General features: G+C 43.2%; 3 protein-coding genes across 3 annotated transcripts; 2 read left to right on the forward strand and 1 right to left on the reverse strand.

The window, feature by feature from the left end:
* Nucleotides 1-2390: 2390 nt before the first annotated feature.
* ATC70_010156 (uncharacterized protein) lies at nt 2391-5626 on the forward strand (the record flags this gene model as incomplete). Its single annotated transcript, XM_064829376.1, has 6 exons — nt 2391-2491; nt 2548-2663; nt 2726-2779; nt 2830-3055; nt 3109-5049; nt 5104-5626. The coding sequence occupies 6 exons, from the start codon at nt 2391-2393 to the stop codon at nt 5624-5626; spliced, it is 2961 nt and encodes a 986-aa protein (XP_064686578.1).
* Nucleotides 5627-6078: 452 nt separating this feature from the next.
* On the reverse strand, nt 6079-12358 carry ATC70_010157 (uncharacterized protein; the record flags this gene model as incomplete). Its single annotated transcript, XM_064829377.1, has 6 exons — nt 6079-6554; nt 6608-6750; nt 6806-7110; nt 7169-12041; nt 12100-12153; nt 12213-12358. The coding sequence occupies 6 exons, from the start codon at nt 12356-12358 to the stop codon at nt 6079-6081; spliced, it is 5997 nt and encodes a 1998-aa protein (XP_064686579.1).
* A 1224-nt stretch (nt 12359-13582) lies between these two features.
* ATC70_010158 (uncharacterized protein) lies at nt 13583-15615 on the forward strand (the record flags this gene model as incomplete). Its single annotated transcript, XM_064829378.1, has 2 exons — nt 13583-14163; nt 14226-15615. 2 exons carry the CDS (start codon nt 13583-13585, stop codon nt 15613-15615), a joined length of 1971 nt encoding a protein of 656 aa, XP_064686580.1.
* Between the last annotated feature and the right edge of the window lie 2143 nt (nt 15616-17758).

A 17758-nucleotide genomic window follows, 5' to 3' on the forward strand; every position in this document is an offset into this window, starting at 1 on the left:
ATGAAACAACATTAGTCCTAATGTTCTACTGCAAATTTATAATACCACAGTTGCTTTTGCAGTTGTGCGTGTTTGCGTTGCTTTACATCCGACTATTACCATGCATGTTGCCCATGTGTGCATTTTTGTTGCAACAACAGCGAGCTGTTCTGAACATCTCTGATGTTGTATTTGTTACGCTTTTCTTTGACTCGCTTTGTATGAGTTTCCCTTTTTTGCCTACATACCACTATACTCTTATAGTAGTATGTTCTTTTCTTCATTCTTTTATTATTTTTATGTTTCTTTGAAGCATACCTTTTTTACGTTGTGTGGATGTGCCTATCCCTGAAGCTCAACAAGACTTTATCCGAGGCTAGGAGGTAGATAGGCCGTCTCCACTTGGTTATCACTACTTACTTTAGTGATGATTGAGAGTCTCAACGCCAGAATCTAAAGCTAGGTGGTGTAAGTAAGGCATGCTCTAGCACCTGAGGGAAATTTGATGATAGTAACAGCTATATTGCTATATATAACGGAGCTTAAAATTTTGCCTCACATCAAAACAGGGGGAAACCCTTGCAAATTTTTTTTTAGGTCAGCGGAGTTTTTAAGCGATTTGATTGACTGAGGGGTTGAAAGAGAAAAGGTTTACAACTAGTTGATTTTCTGTTGATTTGCCATTTAATATTATTTTGTCTTTTGTAATAATAAAAGCGTAATCAAATGGAAAAAATTTAAATCCTTCTTTGTTCAAGAGTATTATAAGGTGCAATTATTTGATTTAGCATGCATTAAACATTTATATATAGGTAAGGGGATCTTCTTCAAACTTGATATTATTATTTTGGGGGGAGGAAAGTCATATAGGCATAATAATAGCACGCAATCGAAAGTATTAGGAGAACCCAAATAATACCCGATGCCACACCGAACATGCGTTGTTTACCATTAATATTCAAACATGTTCCAATTTAATGGGTTGCTATCTCTTACCTCATATCAAAGATTCTCAACAAAAGTATTTCCAATGTCGATATTTTAAGCATTCAAAATCAAGCTTTGAAATATTAATGTTAGAGCTCTGCAAGTACCCTGCTACAATAGCGAAATTTTGCGAGAAAATCGACAGTGCAATTAGTAGCATCAGATTGGACGGTTGCTGATGACTAATAAAACGCTAATGATTCTCGAAAAAAGCCAAAGTTGAAGCATGCTTTTCATCTGAGAACCTGTCAACTACTAGCGATTACGAGTATTAGTCCCATGGATGCGATGCTGGAAAGCTGTATATTCAAAATCGTTTGTCGATATCTTGCTTCATTTTGGTTTGACAAATGCTTTTCGCCATAGTACTGCACAATTTACGAAAAAAGGGGGAGCAGCTAATCAAAGCTCCACGTTGAAGCTAGAGTCTTTTTTATATCAGGACCGTTCTATACTTACTCTGAAGGACGGTTGCTAAACATATAGACGGATTTTCAGTCGCTACGTTGGTTGTCAAATTATTAAGTGAGGAAGTGTAAGGTAACCAATATAATCAGAGCAATTCTTGAACGCTATTCTTTGTCCAACTGTCAACTCAACCTGGCTTCAGTATTAATTGAATTTTGTTTCTCTTTGTTCGCTCTACTACAAAATGAAATCTCGTTTTGACACCTACGATACTTCTTTACTAAAGTCGGGGTTTCGACCCACGAGTTGAAGTTTACAGTGGCAAAAACAGGTTTTTTTTTTCTTATGATACCACGAAAGCATCTATGAGGTGCTCAAGCCTATTATAAAATAAACTTAGGGCGTGATATGACTAATAATAGCCCATTAAAAGAATTTTATATGCGCCACTGTAGCAAAAGTTAGCCTTAAGCAATCGTTTTTCGAGAATTTGGCAAGCGCTGATCTATTGAGCCCTATAGATACAAGAAAACTAATGCTGCATTAATTTCTGAGTCTACGCAATATATATTTTTAAAGGTAAACTAGTGCAGTATTAGTACTTGCTTACTTGGAAAACCTTCAAAATATTTGAAAGCAGGCTTGTCTGTATACTACAATCTGCGAAATCATTATCAAAAGCGGCAGTTTCAAAGCGTATTTTAATTGCGCATGCAGTGCCCAAGCATTCATCGAGTTCTGTAGATTTAATAGTGCTGCATCAGTTGATAACAATATCTAATTTAGAGCAACACTTCCGTCAGTTTCAATGAAAAAGCACGCCAGTCTATCCTGTGCATAATGGATGCAAGTAAAGTGCCTAAAACTAATTCTCTGGGAGGGTTGGCTCAGATTCAGCAATGGCTAATCATCTTGACACACTTGGTTATTGGGAAGCCGCTACATTTTAAATAACCATTTCAAAACGTAATTTAACCTTTCAATTCTTTGTATACACTTTATATTTCAATTGAAGTATGATGAATATCCTCAACACTCTCTTGTTGGGACTATTACTATTACACGTTGCCTTGCCAGCAACTGCTATATATGAAAACCAAGCTGGATTATTCGATTGGTAAGTTCATCGAGTCATGGAAACGGAAACGCGAAAAATCTAATATACTCATGTAGGCATCATACCTGGGTTGGCCATCCCCGTGAAGCTGTAAAGCTGGATAATAATCACATTGCAGTGTATTCTGAAAGAAACATCATTGCCTCTCTCAACACGCACACCGGCGCAGTTGGTAAGAAGAGATACATCTATGCAACATGAATCAATACTCACCTACAACCAACTAAAACGTAGAATGGAGACAGGTGCTTGATAATCAGTTGGACCATTTTGCAGCAACAGAAGCAGGTAACGTCTTGGGCATCGATTAAAGCGTACATGCGCTGATAGTGCTGTAGGCATTCTCACTATTTCGAGCAACCCTGAACGTGCACAATTTTGGAACAATACAAACGGCCAATTGATATGGGAGCAAACACCCGCAGAGAACGAGGGTTATGGCAACACCAAGCCTATTGTATGGGATAATGGAGATGTTGCTGTATTTGTGGATAGAACAAAGCTTATTAGACTATCGAAAGATGGCAAGGAATTGTGGACCTGGACTAGAGAAGCCAACGAAGCGTAAGTGTCTTTGTATTGGATATTTGGACGATTTTTATTCACTCGTATATTAGTCAAGTATTTGAAAGACTGAGAGCCTTTGAGAGAGGCGATTTGATCTATGTTGTAGTTGAACCCAACGATGATAGCAGATCACCATTCTTCCTCATCAATGTGATTTATGCAACAACTGGAGAGACCTCTTCCACATTTAAGATCCCATGCGGCGCCAATTATGAAGACGTAACCTACACTGGTGACTATTTGCTTTGGACAGAGGAAGATGTTTTGAAATGGACACCCATCAACAAGAAGGATATTTCGAGTGTCTCCATCAAATCACTTGTCAAATCACTTCCTACCGCAGACAAGTTTGTGCCTAGCAAGATCAGCCTTTTCGGTGGTGATGATGCCCAGCTTGGTTCATTCATCCTCTCTACAGAGTTTGAAGATGACGAGGAGACGTTATTCTCAGCATCTGTGCTTGTTGATATCCAAGAAAAGACACTGAAATTGAGCGAGTACTATGGAGAATACACTGCCTACGGAGGCGCTGACTTCTTCAAGCAATCTACTATCCGTGCCGTCAAATCAGGACCTCAAGAATTAAAGGTGCAAGCTGTGCCTGAAGGAAAAGAATTCAAGATCAAGCACGATTTCTCACTGAGCGGCGACATCAACTATATCAAATTGATCAGCATGGATCCCTTCCGTCTGTTTGTGGTTACTGATGGGTCTTCTGTCTTTTTGTACAACGAATCCTCCATTGTATGGTCTCGGGAAGAAGCATTGAGTGGTATCGCAGCCTCTGAATTTTTGGATCTTCCTGAACAAAAGATGTGGACACAAATGGCTGATGAACTCGATGAAACTGTATCTGAACAAGCTGCCGAAAGCCCCCTTTCCCGCTATATTCGTAGACTCAGCACACACACATTAGAGCTTCGTCGCTTGCCCAACTGGATCGTCTCTCACTTTGTCGGCATGTCTAGCTCTACTTTGAAGGACGCAAACAACAAGGTTACTAATTTGGAAGCTCAATCTTGCTGGTTGAATGAGACAGAGCCCGAGGTTCTGTACCGTGATAACTTTGGTCTGCGCAAGCTGTTGATCTCTGTCACCAACAGTGGCAAGATCATTGCGCAAGATACATCTCGTAACGGTAAAATTGTGTGGAGTCGCTATGTAGACGCCTTTTCCTTTACCCAACTTCATGTGGTCCGCGCTGCTGCTGTCAAGTTGCCTCCTGTCATTGTCGCTGTGGGCAATACATACGATGAAATGGGCGGACAAGCTGTTGGTTTTGTTCGTCTGAATGCCTTGACTGGTGAAAACTACATTACTGCCATCCCTGAGATTGCTGATTTCTTTGAGCCTGTCGTTGCTACCAACATTGGTGTGGATAAGGTCATGCGCTTACCCATCGAAGATCCTGATGAGCGTACTCATATCTTGGCCATCTACGAAGCTGGATCTGGCCGTGTCTACATTTACCCTGATACCATGGCTTCTCAGCAAAAGTTTGTCTCTGAATTCTTGCCCACCTTCTACTTCTCGACTCAAAATGCGGATGGTAACATGCAGGGATTCAAGGTAGTTGAAGGCTACAGAGGAAGTCTCAAGGTGGAGCCTGTCTGGAAGTTCAACTTGCCTCAAGATGAAAAGACGGTTGCTTTGAGCCACAAGCAGCCCAACGAAAAGGTCGCTTCTCTTGGACGTGCTTTGGGCAATCGTAATGTCCTCTACAAGTATTTGAACCCTCACATGTTTGCTTTGATTACCAAAAACACCGAAAAGAAACTGATCAAGATCCGCATCATGGATTCCGTCAAGGGTTCCATCTTGTATGAAACTGTCCACGAAAACGTCGATGTAGAGCACAATGATGTTCATGTCATTCAATCCGAGAATTGGTTTGTCTATCACTTTTGGAGCAACGACGCCAAGGCAAGAGGCTATCAAACAGCTGTATTGGAGTTGTTTGAAGGCGAGCATGAGAATGAGCGTGTTGAAAGGTAACCGTTAGCAGAGTAGTTGAACATCTTATATATTAACCACATCCTCTTTAGAGCCAACTTTTCATCATTTGATAACATTGAACCCCATGTGCTCTCATCTGCATTCGCCTTCCCTTACCCTGTCACCACCATGGGCGTTACCATCACTCGCAATGGCATTTCCACCAAAGACATCCTTTTCGGCCTCCCTACGCATCAAATCATGGGCGTCAACAAGAGACTCTTTGATCCTCGTAGACCCAAAGACAAGCCAACCAAGGAAGATCAAGAGGAGCAACTCTTCCCTTATAGCCCCATTCCTGATGAGAAGCGTCTTTTCTTGACTTATGGCTTAGATGTAGCCGGTGTCAAATCCATCATCACGAGCCCATCCTTGCTGGAATCAACTGCACTTGTGTTTGCTTATGGCATTGACTCCTTCTTTACCAGATCGTCCCCCAGCAAGCAATTTGATGTGCTGTCTGAAGATTTTTCCAAATTCCAGCTATTATTGACCATCACTGGCCTGGTTGTTGGTATTTGGGTTACTGGGCCTATGGTTCGCAGAAAACGTGTCAATGCTTTATGGAAGTAATTGTAGAATAGTTTAATAAATATATTGAAATTTATGCGTCCATCTTGATTCAGGCACTTACGCAGAGAATGGCTTAGAAAGGTATAAAGGGTAATGCTCAAGCTGATAGAATGAAGAGTTTCCTTTCTTTCGGCTTTATCGTCACTATGCCTCCGCTCTCAGTTCACTGAATTCATGAGCACCTGTGTAAGGTTAAATTATTCAAATGAATGCATACCATTATAATTGAGATATAGCTATTTTCATCCTGTATACTCTAAAAGCACTGCATTGAAGCCAATAAGGATTTTGAATGTTTAAACGCATTTGACATCAGCATGTCTGCCAAGGTGCTCACATCCAGCTTTTACTAAAAGTCATAACATGCTACAATAGCCTGCCCAGAGAATCCAAGACTATACTACATTACTCTATTTGAAATTGATACTATAACATAAGCAAGACTACACGAGTTAGCTGTCAGCCCCAGGTTGGCCAGGCCAAGCTGGTTTCTCAGAACCGTCAAACTCTCCGTAGAAGCGATTTGACTCTACTACTTTGTGTTGGGTTCCGCCAATAGGTGCATCGCACTCTGGGCATTTCGAGACTTCCGTCGCACCGCCACATTCACCAACATAGTAAGGATGTTGATTTTCGCATACAAACCAACGACCACCGACCATGTTGTGAATAGCATGCTGTCTGGTTTCATCATTCATCGCGCTTACAATTTGGTCTCTTTCTTGAGGCGTCAATTGCTGTCTCTCCTTTTCCAAACGCATCTTGATCTTGTTGACGAGGTTGATCTCTGTCTTGACGTACTGGTTGTAACGCAAAGCAGTGTAGATGGTTTTTTGACAGGTTGGGCAGCCCCAGACCTTGACAGCCGTATGTTCTCCGTTCTTGGCTTGATTCTTAAAGTACATGTCGAGCCCTTCAGCAGAGAAAGCTAGAGAATCATATTAGAGCTATGATTTCATTGAAATAGATCTTCCAACTTACCACAACCGCAATCTGGGAGCATATAGACTCTCTCATTCTCCTCAAATTCAGACAAGGTACGCAAAGTAATAGAACATTTAAGATCACCGTTGCAGGTAGCGCAAGGAGGGCAGGGCTCGCCACAAAAACCAGAGCATGTATGACTACCACATCAATTAGTGACAACACTCGAGCAACATATAGACATTCACTACTTACGAGCATTTGAGGATACGTTTACATGGCTGGTTGCAAGGGGGTCGATCACAAATCTCATAGCATTTCTTGGTACACTTGTAATGTTTGCAAATATAAGGACACTCGCTAATACAGCGAATACAATCCTTGTAACACTCGCGACTACACTTGTATCCATGGGAGCATACATAGTTGCACTTTTCAGCACAGCGTTCTGTATGGTCATCAGGGTTTCTGCAGCCTTTAGCGCATCGATGACCACAAATCAGCTGTTTGGAGCAACTAGCAGTGCATTCACTACGATCATGCGAATGAGGTTCACCACACTAAAGCACGCAAATTAATATACACTTGCCCTTTGTACTATGAATGGCTCAAACTTACCATAGAGTGACACTTGTGTCCGCACTCCAATACAGCATTACACACATGAGTACACACTGGTTCCACGCCACATCGACTCATGACAGTATGTCCACAAGGCAACTGGACTTCCGCTTGCACATGGCACTTCATTTCGTCGGCCCTGCTCAATTGACAGCACTTGATTATGGCCTCATGTCCACAGGCAAACGTATGAAGCACTTGTTCTTGACACTCGATGCGATTCATATTCTGCAATTCATGACAGATGCCTACATGTGTATGACCGCAACGCAATTTCACTGTGGTTTCTACAGAGCAAGGAGGACAGATACCGTTCTTGGAGCATTCAAAGCACTTCTTCTCACAGGCATGTGTACAGTTAGAGGGTCGCAGTCGATTGCAAGGCTCTTGACAGATGATTTGATCATGGCCACCAAAATGACACTCCTCCTTACAGACATGGCCATCCGTCATCAAGGTAGCGCACGGCTGTTGGCAACCACCGTTCTTCATCTTCAAAAAGTCTTGCCAATGGCCAGCATACAAGGAATTACCATGTGTGGCACAAGTCAATTGGATGGCTGGACCATACAATTCACTGTCCTTCATAAAGCTGGCAAAGTCATCCCAGCGACGATGCACACGATCCTTTCCAGGCTTACCCACGATATACAAACCATAGCGAGCACGCGTCAAGGCGCGAGTGACATTATCATAGCTAGATGACGAGTGGCCTGGTGTAGCAGTGGATACAATAGCAAAGTTGTTTTGTCGGCCAGTGTATTGCTCAATGGTGTCAAGGTGAATTTTAGCAATGTTCTTTGTGAAACAAGTTCGCTTTGGGATCTCTTCACGCAGTATATGACGAATCAAGTACTTTTGCACAATAGAAACTGTCAGGATAGCAATGCCTGTGCTTGGGTATTGCTGCTGGCTCAAATAGACGGCAAGGCTAGCGACGTAGTGTGCCTCCTCGACCTCTGCCTTGTTGACTTGTGTGTGTACCAGCTTGGAATAAAAGGCGTCTGCTTCCGTGTCTTCACTGGACTGATAATCCACATAGTAAGCACGCTGCGTGATACCATAGAGTGCCTCCATTCTAGGGTGCTTGCCATCCACCATGTTTTCATTGTAGGTGATCATGGGCGCCGTAATCAGTGATGAAGACTCAGTAGTGGCCTTGCTACAGTTAAACTTGTCAATGACACTCACCACATCAGAATGCATACGCCACTGTTCTTCTAGCGGGGTCATTTCACTATTGGATCCCTTCCAGCGCTCAAACATGGAAACATCAAAGTTGCGAGGATTACCAGCCAATGCAGGGTTTGTAATACGAGGCTTGAACAAGTTGTCACTTGTACCCAGCAGGATCAAATGTTCAGTGCGAGGTCCCATAATGATAGAGGCAATGGTCGATTCCAGGATTTCAGAGGCTTCATCCACGATGACGCCACGAGGCCATAAGGTAGAGACCCACTCACGGTTAGCAGCAGCAACGTCAGCGGTCATGCCAATGATACGGTTGAAGCGACACAGATAAGTCCATTTCTGAATCAAGATCTCGTCGTAGGACTGTGCTGCTTTGAGTTGCTGTTGCAAAATGTCTTCAATTTCAGCGTCAATAGCCGAGAGAAGGACCTTGACCAAGCTATTGATCAGTTGTGTCTTTTTATCAGCCTCCAAGTGCCACACTTGATCAGCAGGCACACGTCGCCACACTTGAAGGAGGGAAGAGCGAAGTTGAGCGCCCGTGCCAGCAGAACTGTCAAATGGCCAGTTCACAGCATCACTGATAGACGAGATTTGAGGAGAATTGGTTGCCATATGCGTAAATCGAGCACGAAGCACGTTGGGATCCAGTATAGGCATAATGCCACGGCCCCCTCTCTTGAGATAAGCGTTCTCTAACGTCCACTGGGCATGGTTCCATTCAGACAGAGACAGCTGAGTCTTGCGATAGATGTGAGTGAGCTTGTCTTGACTAGCCCAGGACTTCCACAGTGTCAACGTGTCGTGTGTGGGTGGATAGGCAGCACCCTCGTGGAATTCCAAACTGTAGGCCCTGTTCATGGCAGACAGATAAGGAGGTGGCACAGCAGAAGACAGTATAGCAGGACAGTGCGCATAAATCTTGGTTCGCTCTTGTAACAAGGTCTGCAACTTGGCTTGATATGAGGTCAGCTGACGTTCCAGTATTTGGAATTGACGGTAGTTGTTATCCGACATGGCAGGTGCAGCCAACTGTGTTGCGCACTTGCTCTTGAGTACCTCTTCATAAGGCTCACTACCAAATCGCACTACGTCAGGGATATGCTGTACAAGAGGCTTCAAGATGTCATCCAAGCACGACTGCGTCTTGGCAATAATGAGAATGGGTTGATGGAATTGTCCAGCGGTCAGTGCTTCACTCATCAATTGAGCCAATTTGCAGGCCAGGAACGTCTTGCCAGTGCCAGGAGGACCCGAGATGGCAGCAATGCGATGCGTCAATGCAAACTTGATGGCCTTGAGCTGACTAGGGGACACGTTATACAGGGGAGTGCGTCGTGCTACTGGAATGGTTTGCTCCAAATGTGAGGTAGGTGCGGGCCAAATGTCTTCACCAGGCCGAGCACGGTAGTTGCCCATGCGTGTCATGATACATGAGATGTCAATTTCGGCACTAGCCAAATAGTCAGGGGTCGTATCGCCATTGGTCATGATGGCTTGTTCGTAATTCTCTTCATCCCAGCAAGTGATCTGTGCCTGAGACAGGATGTTCTTGGCAGCCAGCACTCTAGGTGTCAGCACAGAGGACCAGTGCTTCTTTTCCAGCTTCAAGTGTTCATTGTACAGCCACTTGAGCACCGCCTTGGTGGCGTTGGCATTGTTCTTGCAAGTAATGATTGTGTAGCGATGGCTCAAGTCTAGTTTGTGGATATCATCACGGTCAATGTGGATAGACACCAAACGCAGTGGCTGACCATTGGGTGTGTAACTGGATTGAGCACGCACGGCCTGACCCATCATGGAAATCTCGGCAACTTGTTTCTTGACAGCGTGTTGCTCTGAAGGACTGGCAGCAGCAGGCCGCTTTTCAGGCATAATCAAAACCAAAGAGCCTTCCTCGAAATCAGAGACGACGTGATCCGTAGCCAAAGCAGGGCCCAACTTGAATACAATGCAAGGCTCCGAGGTTTGGAACGACAGTGTGCTAGACAAGGCCAACGTCTTTTCGTAGACAGCACATTCAGGCACAGAGATGTTGCTGGAATTAGAACCCCTGAGCAGCTCCTTGATGACCGCTTGAATAGGACCCACAAATTCGTCACGCAGCATCAAAAAGTGGAACAGTGTATAGTTGACAAGGTCGACATTGGGCCATGGGTTGTGCAGCTTGTTAGCAATAGTGATTTCCTTCTTGATCTCGTAATTTCGCAGTGGATTCACCTTGTCAATTACTTCAGTCACCACATTATCCGCCACAGGCAAAGAAGGCAAACTGTAGTCCAACTCACTCCTAAATTCGCCACGATGCAGCCCTCCTTCTCTTGCACTGGATCTCTCCACGGACACAACCTTCAATAAACGCAACTGCTTCAAAAACTCGGCATTCAGATCCTGGTTGGTGATGCCTTTGGCGTGTTCATAGATGCGCAGTATATCATCCATAGGCAGATCTTGATAGATTTTGGGAAAGAATCTTGACATGGTTACTGAGAATTGTAGAATGACCTTGATATCGTCTGGTAGTGTAGCATAGTTCTTGATGAAGCGGACAAAGTAGTAGCTAAAGGTAGTCCAGTGTGTGTTGATCTTGCGCGCTGTCTCCAATACCGAGAGATTGGCCTCGTATTCCATCACTACAGTCAATGCTTCTAGCAGTAGGCCAAAGGAGCGAGGTGATAAATCTTGCAGTGAGCGTTGAAGTATCCCATCAATCTTTTTCTGAAATGAATTCACCACAGTGCGAATATTGAACTTGGTAATGACAGAGTAAAAGCAATGCATCCAATCTCTATCAGCCTGTGTGATGACATGCAACGCAACTTGCTGCTGCTGCTGTGCTGGATGTTGTGCATAGCCATTGGCTGACATGGGTATATAGGGAGACGGCACCATGACCATAGGAGCCATGTGTTGCACGGGATGAGCGACATTTTGAGGCATCCACGCTGCTGATGCTGATGCTGATGATGCGTGCTGTTCTGGCTGCTGGTTGTTGAAGAACCTTCTCGTGTTGGTGCCGTTCTCGTAGGAAGTCCAATCAATCACGTACTGCGGTTGTTTAGCCCAGGCAGGTGAATCTCTCGCACTGGATGATGAAGCGGGTTGTGGGGGTGGAGGTGGTGCTGGATAAGCATCGTATTCTAAAGCCTCAGAAGAAGCCTGTTTATTTACATCAGTTGCCCACACAGGCGAATTATCTGCCACAATACCAGCATATGTTTGCTTGGGTCGTTGTTGATCCACGGATGTGGCGCTGTCAAATGGCGTGCTGTATTGTGTGTTGGTGTTGGTGTTGGATGAAGATGACATTATCACAGGATCGTCAGAAAAAAAGGCACTGGAGGACAACCATTCCGTCTTCTTTTTGCTTTTAGCGTCCACCAACTTGACATCTACACCTTCGTCCCATAAATTGACAGCTTCTGATTTAAGCTCTTCAAAGTTGATGCCTGCTGGTTTCAATTTGACAGATGTGAGTGAATCGATAGTACCGTCTCTGGATTTGTGCTTGGAGTTGGCAGTGGAACTCGATACAGTGGGTGTCATGGGCCCAGTGTATATATCCGGTGTGTTCTTGCTGCTGTTGTTGTTGTTATCAGATGAAACGGAGGAGCGCTGTGCATCTCTGCTGATGCTGTAAGGGGTATAATCAGTGTTGGATGGTGTGGAATGGACTGGCCTGTTTAGTGTAGGATGAGTATCATTCACTGACTGAGATGGCTAGCATATATACATACATGGACTGATGGACATGGCTCATGCTAGATGGCGGCGATTGCACATTGGATTGACTAGAGCAAACAAGATGGTTAGCATCTTTCCTACCAACATGTAGACAGTGTACACATACGGACTACTGCTGGTAGCTGATGGTCGTTTACTAGGCTTTCCTCGCGATCGTTGTGGCACTAGATCATCCATAGAAGTGTATCCAGTGCGGCGAGGTGGAGTAGTGTCAACTGACTTAGGCGGCTGTCGTGTACCATTTGGAAGCATCGAGTTGAATGATGATTTAGACAAGCAATGCTTTTTGAATTCCATTAGACCCTCCATTCCATTGAGTGCTGCTGCTGGTCAAAGGTTGGTGTAGATAAGATAGAGAGAGATGTCGGATAAAGAGAAAAGTAAGAATGCAAGTGGGAATCCTGCGATGGTTGCTAATAAGCAGCCCAATTCATGGACACCAGACAGTCACCATATGTAAACTTGAAACAAGCCATCATTGCTTGAAATCAAAGGGAAGGAGGTACACCACTCGTTTTCAAGGAGTGGATATGCTGGGCTGTATCTGGGATCATGGCAAACTCACTGGTGGATTATAGCATCTACCTCTTTTGTGTGTAGGCTACTTGTTCTCATCATTGGATCCTTTGAGATTTGATACGGCTCATCCATCAATAAGAAGCATCGCTAAATGGAGTAGCGTTTACACCAACATACAAGGAGGCATTTTCAATCCTTCGCGGGTGAAGCGATCCACCACAGAGTACATTGCTATTGTCTTGCTCAGTCAATTGGTTCTGGACACGTTGCGCTTGAATGTATCCATTACACATTTTTATCCATGAAATACACCATCATTAGCTCGATTTTCTTTGGCTTTGGCTGCCAGAGTGTACGAAGCCAATCGAATTAAAAGTAGCTAGCGTCTAGCAAATGTGCCGCTATACTAGACGCTTCAGGAGCATCTCGCGCAAAAGCATCTCATATCACACCACCCTATCTCGAGTTCCATATACGGCAACTTGAATCAGTTTAAGCTTTTTTTTTTTTTTTTCTCAAAGGACACCCTTTTTTTTTTTTTTCAACGAATAAGGTACCGAGCGACTCTTACAGGTGATGTTTTATTGTGTTGTATATTAGAATGGCTGTCTAGAAGGATTGTCATGCAATGAAACCATCTTGCGATTTGTGTATATACTACTACCTACACAAGGGATGTCCAAACGAACGTAAAAAAAGGGCGCCTTTCTAAGAAGAGTTTAAAGCGATTTTACAGGTGCGATATGAATGGACATTGTTGTCTTTAGCTTGCCCATAACCAACAGATGGCAATGGTGTGTGATGGTCTGGTTTGAAGCTCCACCTCTTCCCAGATGTCCATTTCTATAAAAAGATTATTTATATTAACCCTGTTTTTCCTTTTTCTCTTCCTTCTTTCTTTCTCTTTCGTTCTTTGATATCAATACCTGTATACGCTTACACACGCACATACACAAGATGGGTCAGCAATCAAGCAGAGAACATGCACCCTTGACATTTGGCTATGTGAATCATGCGCACGACGAAGAAAACGGCGACATCATTGAATCACTGCAAGACATGGACACAAATCAAAAGGACTTTGTGTTGGCTAATCCACATTTATACCAATTGCAGTCCATTTGCCACGAATGCAACAAGCTCAAGGCGGGCAATGAGGTGGTGGTCTCGCTTACTGGTGAATCATGCTCCAAATGTCAGAAACAAAAGAGATTGTCATTGGTCCGAAAAGACTTGGCAGAGGATTTGGAATACATTGATCAAACATACTACCCAGATTTAGTCCACTACAACACCTCTGAGCAACAAGACCCTATGGAGAAAGAATTGCTGCAGTTTGAAAAGGACGACAACGAAGCAGACAACGGCTCTCCTCAACAATGGTCCAGATTGACTATCGGTGAAGTGACTCCGGGAGGTACAAAGAGAAGACCAAGACGTCTCACAGGTCCTTCTATGGCGGTGGATTTGTCTGCTCGGTCGCTGGTGAAACTGAGCCCAAGTATAGGCTATCTCGATAGCTTGACTAAACTCAACCTGTAAGTGCCGTATTTGTTTATCGATTGTGTAATTACAATACTTATATAATGATGATGTGTAGCTCAAACAATCAAATGACAAGCCTGCCTCGGGAATTGGGCTATCTCAAAAATTTGCGTGTGCTCAACATATCCAACAATGCCATTGACGAGATACCCGACACTATTGCCTTCTTGACCAAACTCAAAGCCTTGAATGCGAGCCATAACAAGCTTGTGCAACTGCCTTCCTCCATTGGTCAATTACCTAAATTAGTGATTATTATTGCCAATCACAACAACCTCACCTCGCTCCCTCGAGAATTCTCGCATTTGGTTAACCTGATTTCACTCAATGTTTCAAACAACCCACTCAAATCACTGCCTGCTGAGATTGCTGCTCTTGGATCGCTTCGAAAATTAATCACAGAGGAGTGCGACTTTCAGCACGAATACAGCTATGACCTCAGACACAATCCACCTTCCCTGTTTGAAACGTGCGCTCGTATCGCTGTTCGATCTCAACAAAATATCCCAAATCAGCTGGCTGATCATATCAAAGATTATATTTCTCGCGCAGATACCTGCTCTTATTGCCAAGGCCCGTTTTTTGATAGTTTTGTTACGCGAGCTCGTTTCATTGAACGAAGAGCTGGTCAGCCCCTGGCGCTGGAATACACGCTGTGTTCGGCGCATTGGACGCATGAAAATGATAGATTGCTCGCCATGTTCTCTCAACAGCCTGCCGGTACCATGTTGAACAAGGTCAGAATTGACATGGATGGTTTGAATGATGCGCCCACTACCACCTCTGCTCGTCATCGTGCTTACAGCGATAGCTGTGCCAGCAGCCCATACAAATCACCCACCATCGCTACACCTTCACCGCTTTCTCGACGATCCAACTCAAATGCATCGGATTATCCACCCTCTACTTCCATCGCTACAGACTACTTTTCATTATCAACACCCATCTCATCCTTGCTCAAAAATCAGCCTGATTTACCAGCACTTCCCATCACAGAAGAACCATCCAGTTTTGCAACAGGTTCGAGAACTCCTGGATCGTCTCCTCGTCCATCCTCTCCTTCTCCCTCATCCATGCTGCTTTTACCTCCCAGAAGCAACAGACCTCGTGCATCTTCAGCAGCCTCTGTAACGAAACGATTGACCAACTTTATTCGTTCCAACAGCAGTTCCTCCATTACTAGATCCCGTAGTCCCAGTACTTCATCTACCACTTCGTTGCGCCAAGAAGTATCGGCCAGTGTTGTCATTCCTCAACCCTCAGTAACCACAGAAACATCGCAGAATGGATTGCGTGATTGGGCCGACAGTATTCAAATCGCTGCTGCTGCCGCTGCTGACACCATAGCGCACAGTCAACAGCAACAAGACCAAATCAATGACATGTTAAAGTCGCACCATCAACATCACCATCATTATGCTACTGAAGTGTCATCAGAAACATAAAAGTGCTTTCTATATTCACAGAGGGCGAATTTATTATGTACCATCATCTTGTAGCTGTTTTTCTTTCTTCTTTCTCTACCTTGTTTTCTCGCACATGTATAAATATTCTATATCTTGATAGAAGAATACCCTTCCATTCTCTATTTCTATTTTGACAATAAAAACTTTTAACCACAGATCAATGCAGATTCACCTGTTTGTTTCAGATCTCGTTTCTACTCCATACTATCGAGGTAAAGGTCATTAGATCTTCACTATATACATTCAAAAAAAAAAAAAAAAAGTAGACAAGCCAATCATATCCTTTCAAAATGTTAAAGAATTGTGCGCCGTACAAGGTGAATAAAACCACCGGCAAAGCCAGCAACGGGGAGGGGGGGAGGCTTGGGGGAAGAACATAACGTATCTAATCCAACACTTGTTAACATTGATCTATAATATGAGGGCTTGATTGCAGCGAAGCAAAAGTGCAAAACCATAGTATTCAAGTAGCAAATCTGGGTGTCCATTTCCATTGTTAATAAGCTTACCAGCATGAATTAGCTTTGCCAAAATCAATATGCCTCTTATTCGAATTGGAAGTTGCACAGGCTGCAGAACTGCCCTTCCAGAAGATTTCGGCTACCAAAGATGTGCTTCATGCCGTGCAAATAAAAGCTATAAAACAATACATAACCAAGTTAGACAGCTTTCAAGCCTTCGTATCTTGACATGTAGACCTTTCTGAGCCACCGTAATGACGCCAAACAATTGCACTTGAGTAGTAGTAACTTTCTGACACCTTTACTCAACTTTTTGAACCAAAAAAAAAACATGGTCAAAAATCGATCAAAAAGCATGAGGAATACCTCATGGCTTTCATCGAAAATCCAACGATCGCGTTTTTCACCTTGAAAATGAAGACTTTTACTATAGTATATGTTAAATCAAAATGTTTCTCTCGATCCAAAGCAACCTCTGAACCCACTTTTATGAGGCTTTCATATGCAAAATCTGAGTATTTTCGCTAAAAACCTCATTTCAAATTTTATTAGATTGCTCAATAGATTCATTCAAAACACTTACAACAGTTAGCACCATTGGAAGCACTTTGAAAAGCACTTCAAGAATGTATTAGAAAGCATAGGGTGATCATCACAGTTTATATAGCCGAATATCACAAAATAGAAGAAAGAAGTCGAAAAAAAACGAAATCTGTCCAATCTTGAAGAGAAAAAAATAAACTGAGTTTGAATCAATTTTAGCGGTGGTATTGCTGTTGGCTGACCTAAATGCCTTTCTGCTGGTGACAATGATGATTGCGATGCTGATTAATTGGGAATCATGGAATTGCAAGGACAATTGATTAGCTCAAATAATTTTTTTGAAGAACTTTGCCTTATGGAGGCGTCTTTTGCAATGACAATATTTCAAAAAAGTCGCAGTAGATCTTACACAAATCCTGTATTTACTATGACCAGCTTTATGTCTCCATCTTATTAAGAGCACCAGCAGCAGCGAATGATATGACAATAAGAAAATGGCGATTGTAATGTGCAAATGCTGCATAAAATTTGAATTTCCTTTCATATTGTCCCGATAATTGGCTTTGTTTGATATCAGTGTAAGCAAAAAGGTCGCTGAGGGAGATACCTCCTTTCCTCCTCCTAAATCTAACGTAACTTTTCTTTTACTAGCTAGTAGTAATTAGTTGTATAAAATCTACTTGATATACCAAAATGTTATAATATCTGATTTAAAATGTCTTTGGCGAGAGTCCACAGGGCGACGCCGACATCGAGCGTAGCGAGATAGATCGACTAGTAAATGAATACTGTATAATGTATAAATAGTATGGCATTTCGCGTTAGGGCTGGCATTTGTATAGGTATTTTCGATTGATTAATTTCTGTACATCACAAATCTATACCATGCCGCAGTGCGTTTCAATGCGCAATCCCCTTCATTCGAGCCTTCAAAAACAATGTTTACCTCTAAAACAACAGTGGCATATCCAGCCAAAATCATATTCAGCTTCGACTTTTTTTTTATTATCTTAAGATTGGCCAGATCTAACAAAATTCGACTTTATTTTAACTATTTTGCGGGATTCGACTATAAAGCTGTGATGATCATCTCATGCTTTTTAATTCATTCCTGGAGT

Source organism: Mucor velutinosus (genome assembly GCF_035048745.1).
Source record: "Mucor velutinosus strain NIH1002 chromosome Unknown tig00001563, whole genome shotgun sequence".
NCBI lineage: Eukaryota > Fungi > Mucoromycota > Mucoromycetes > Mucorales > Mucoraceae > Mucor > Mucor velutinosus.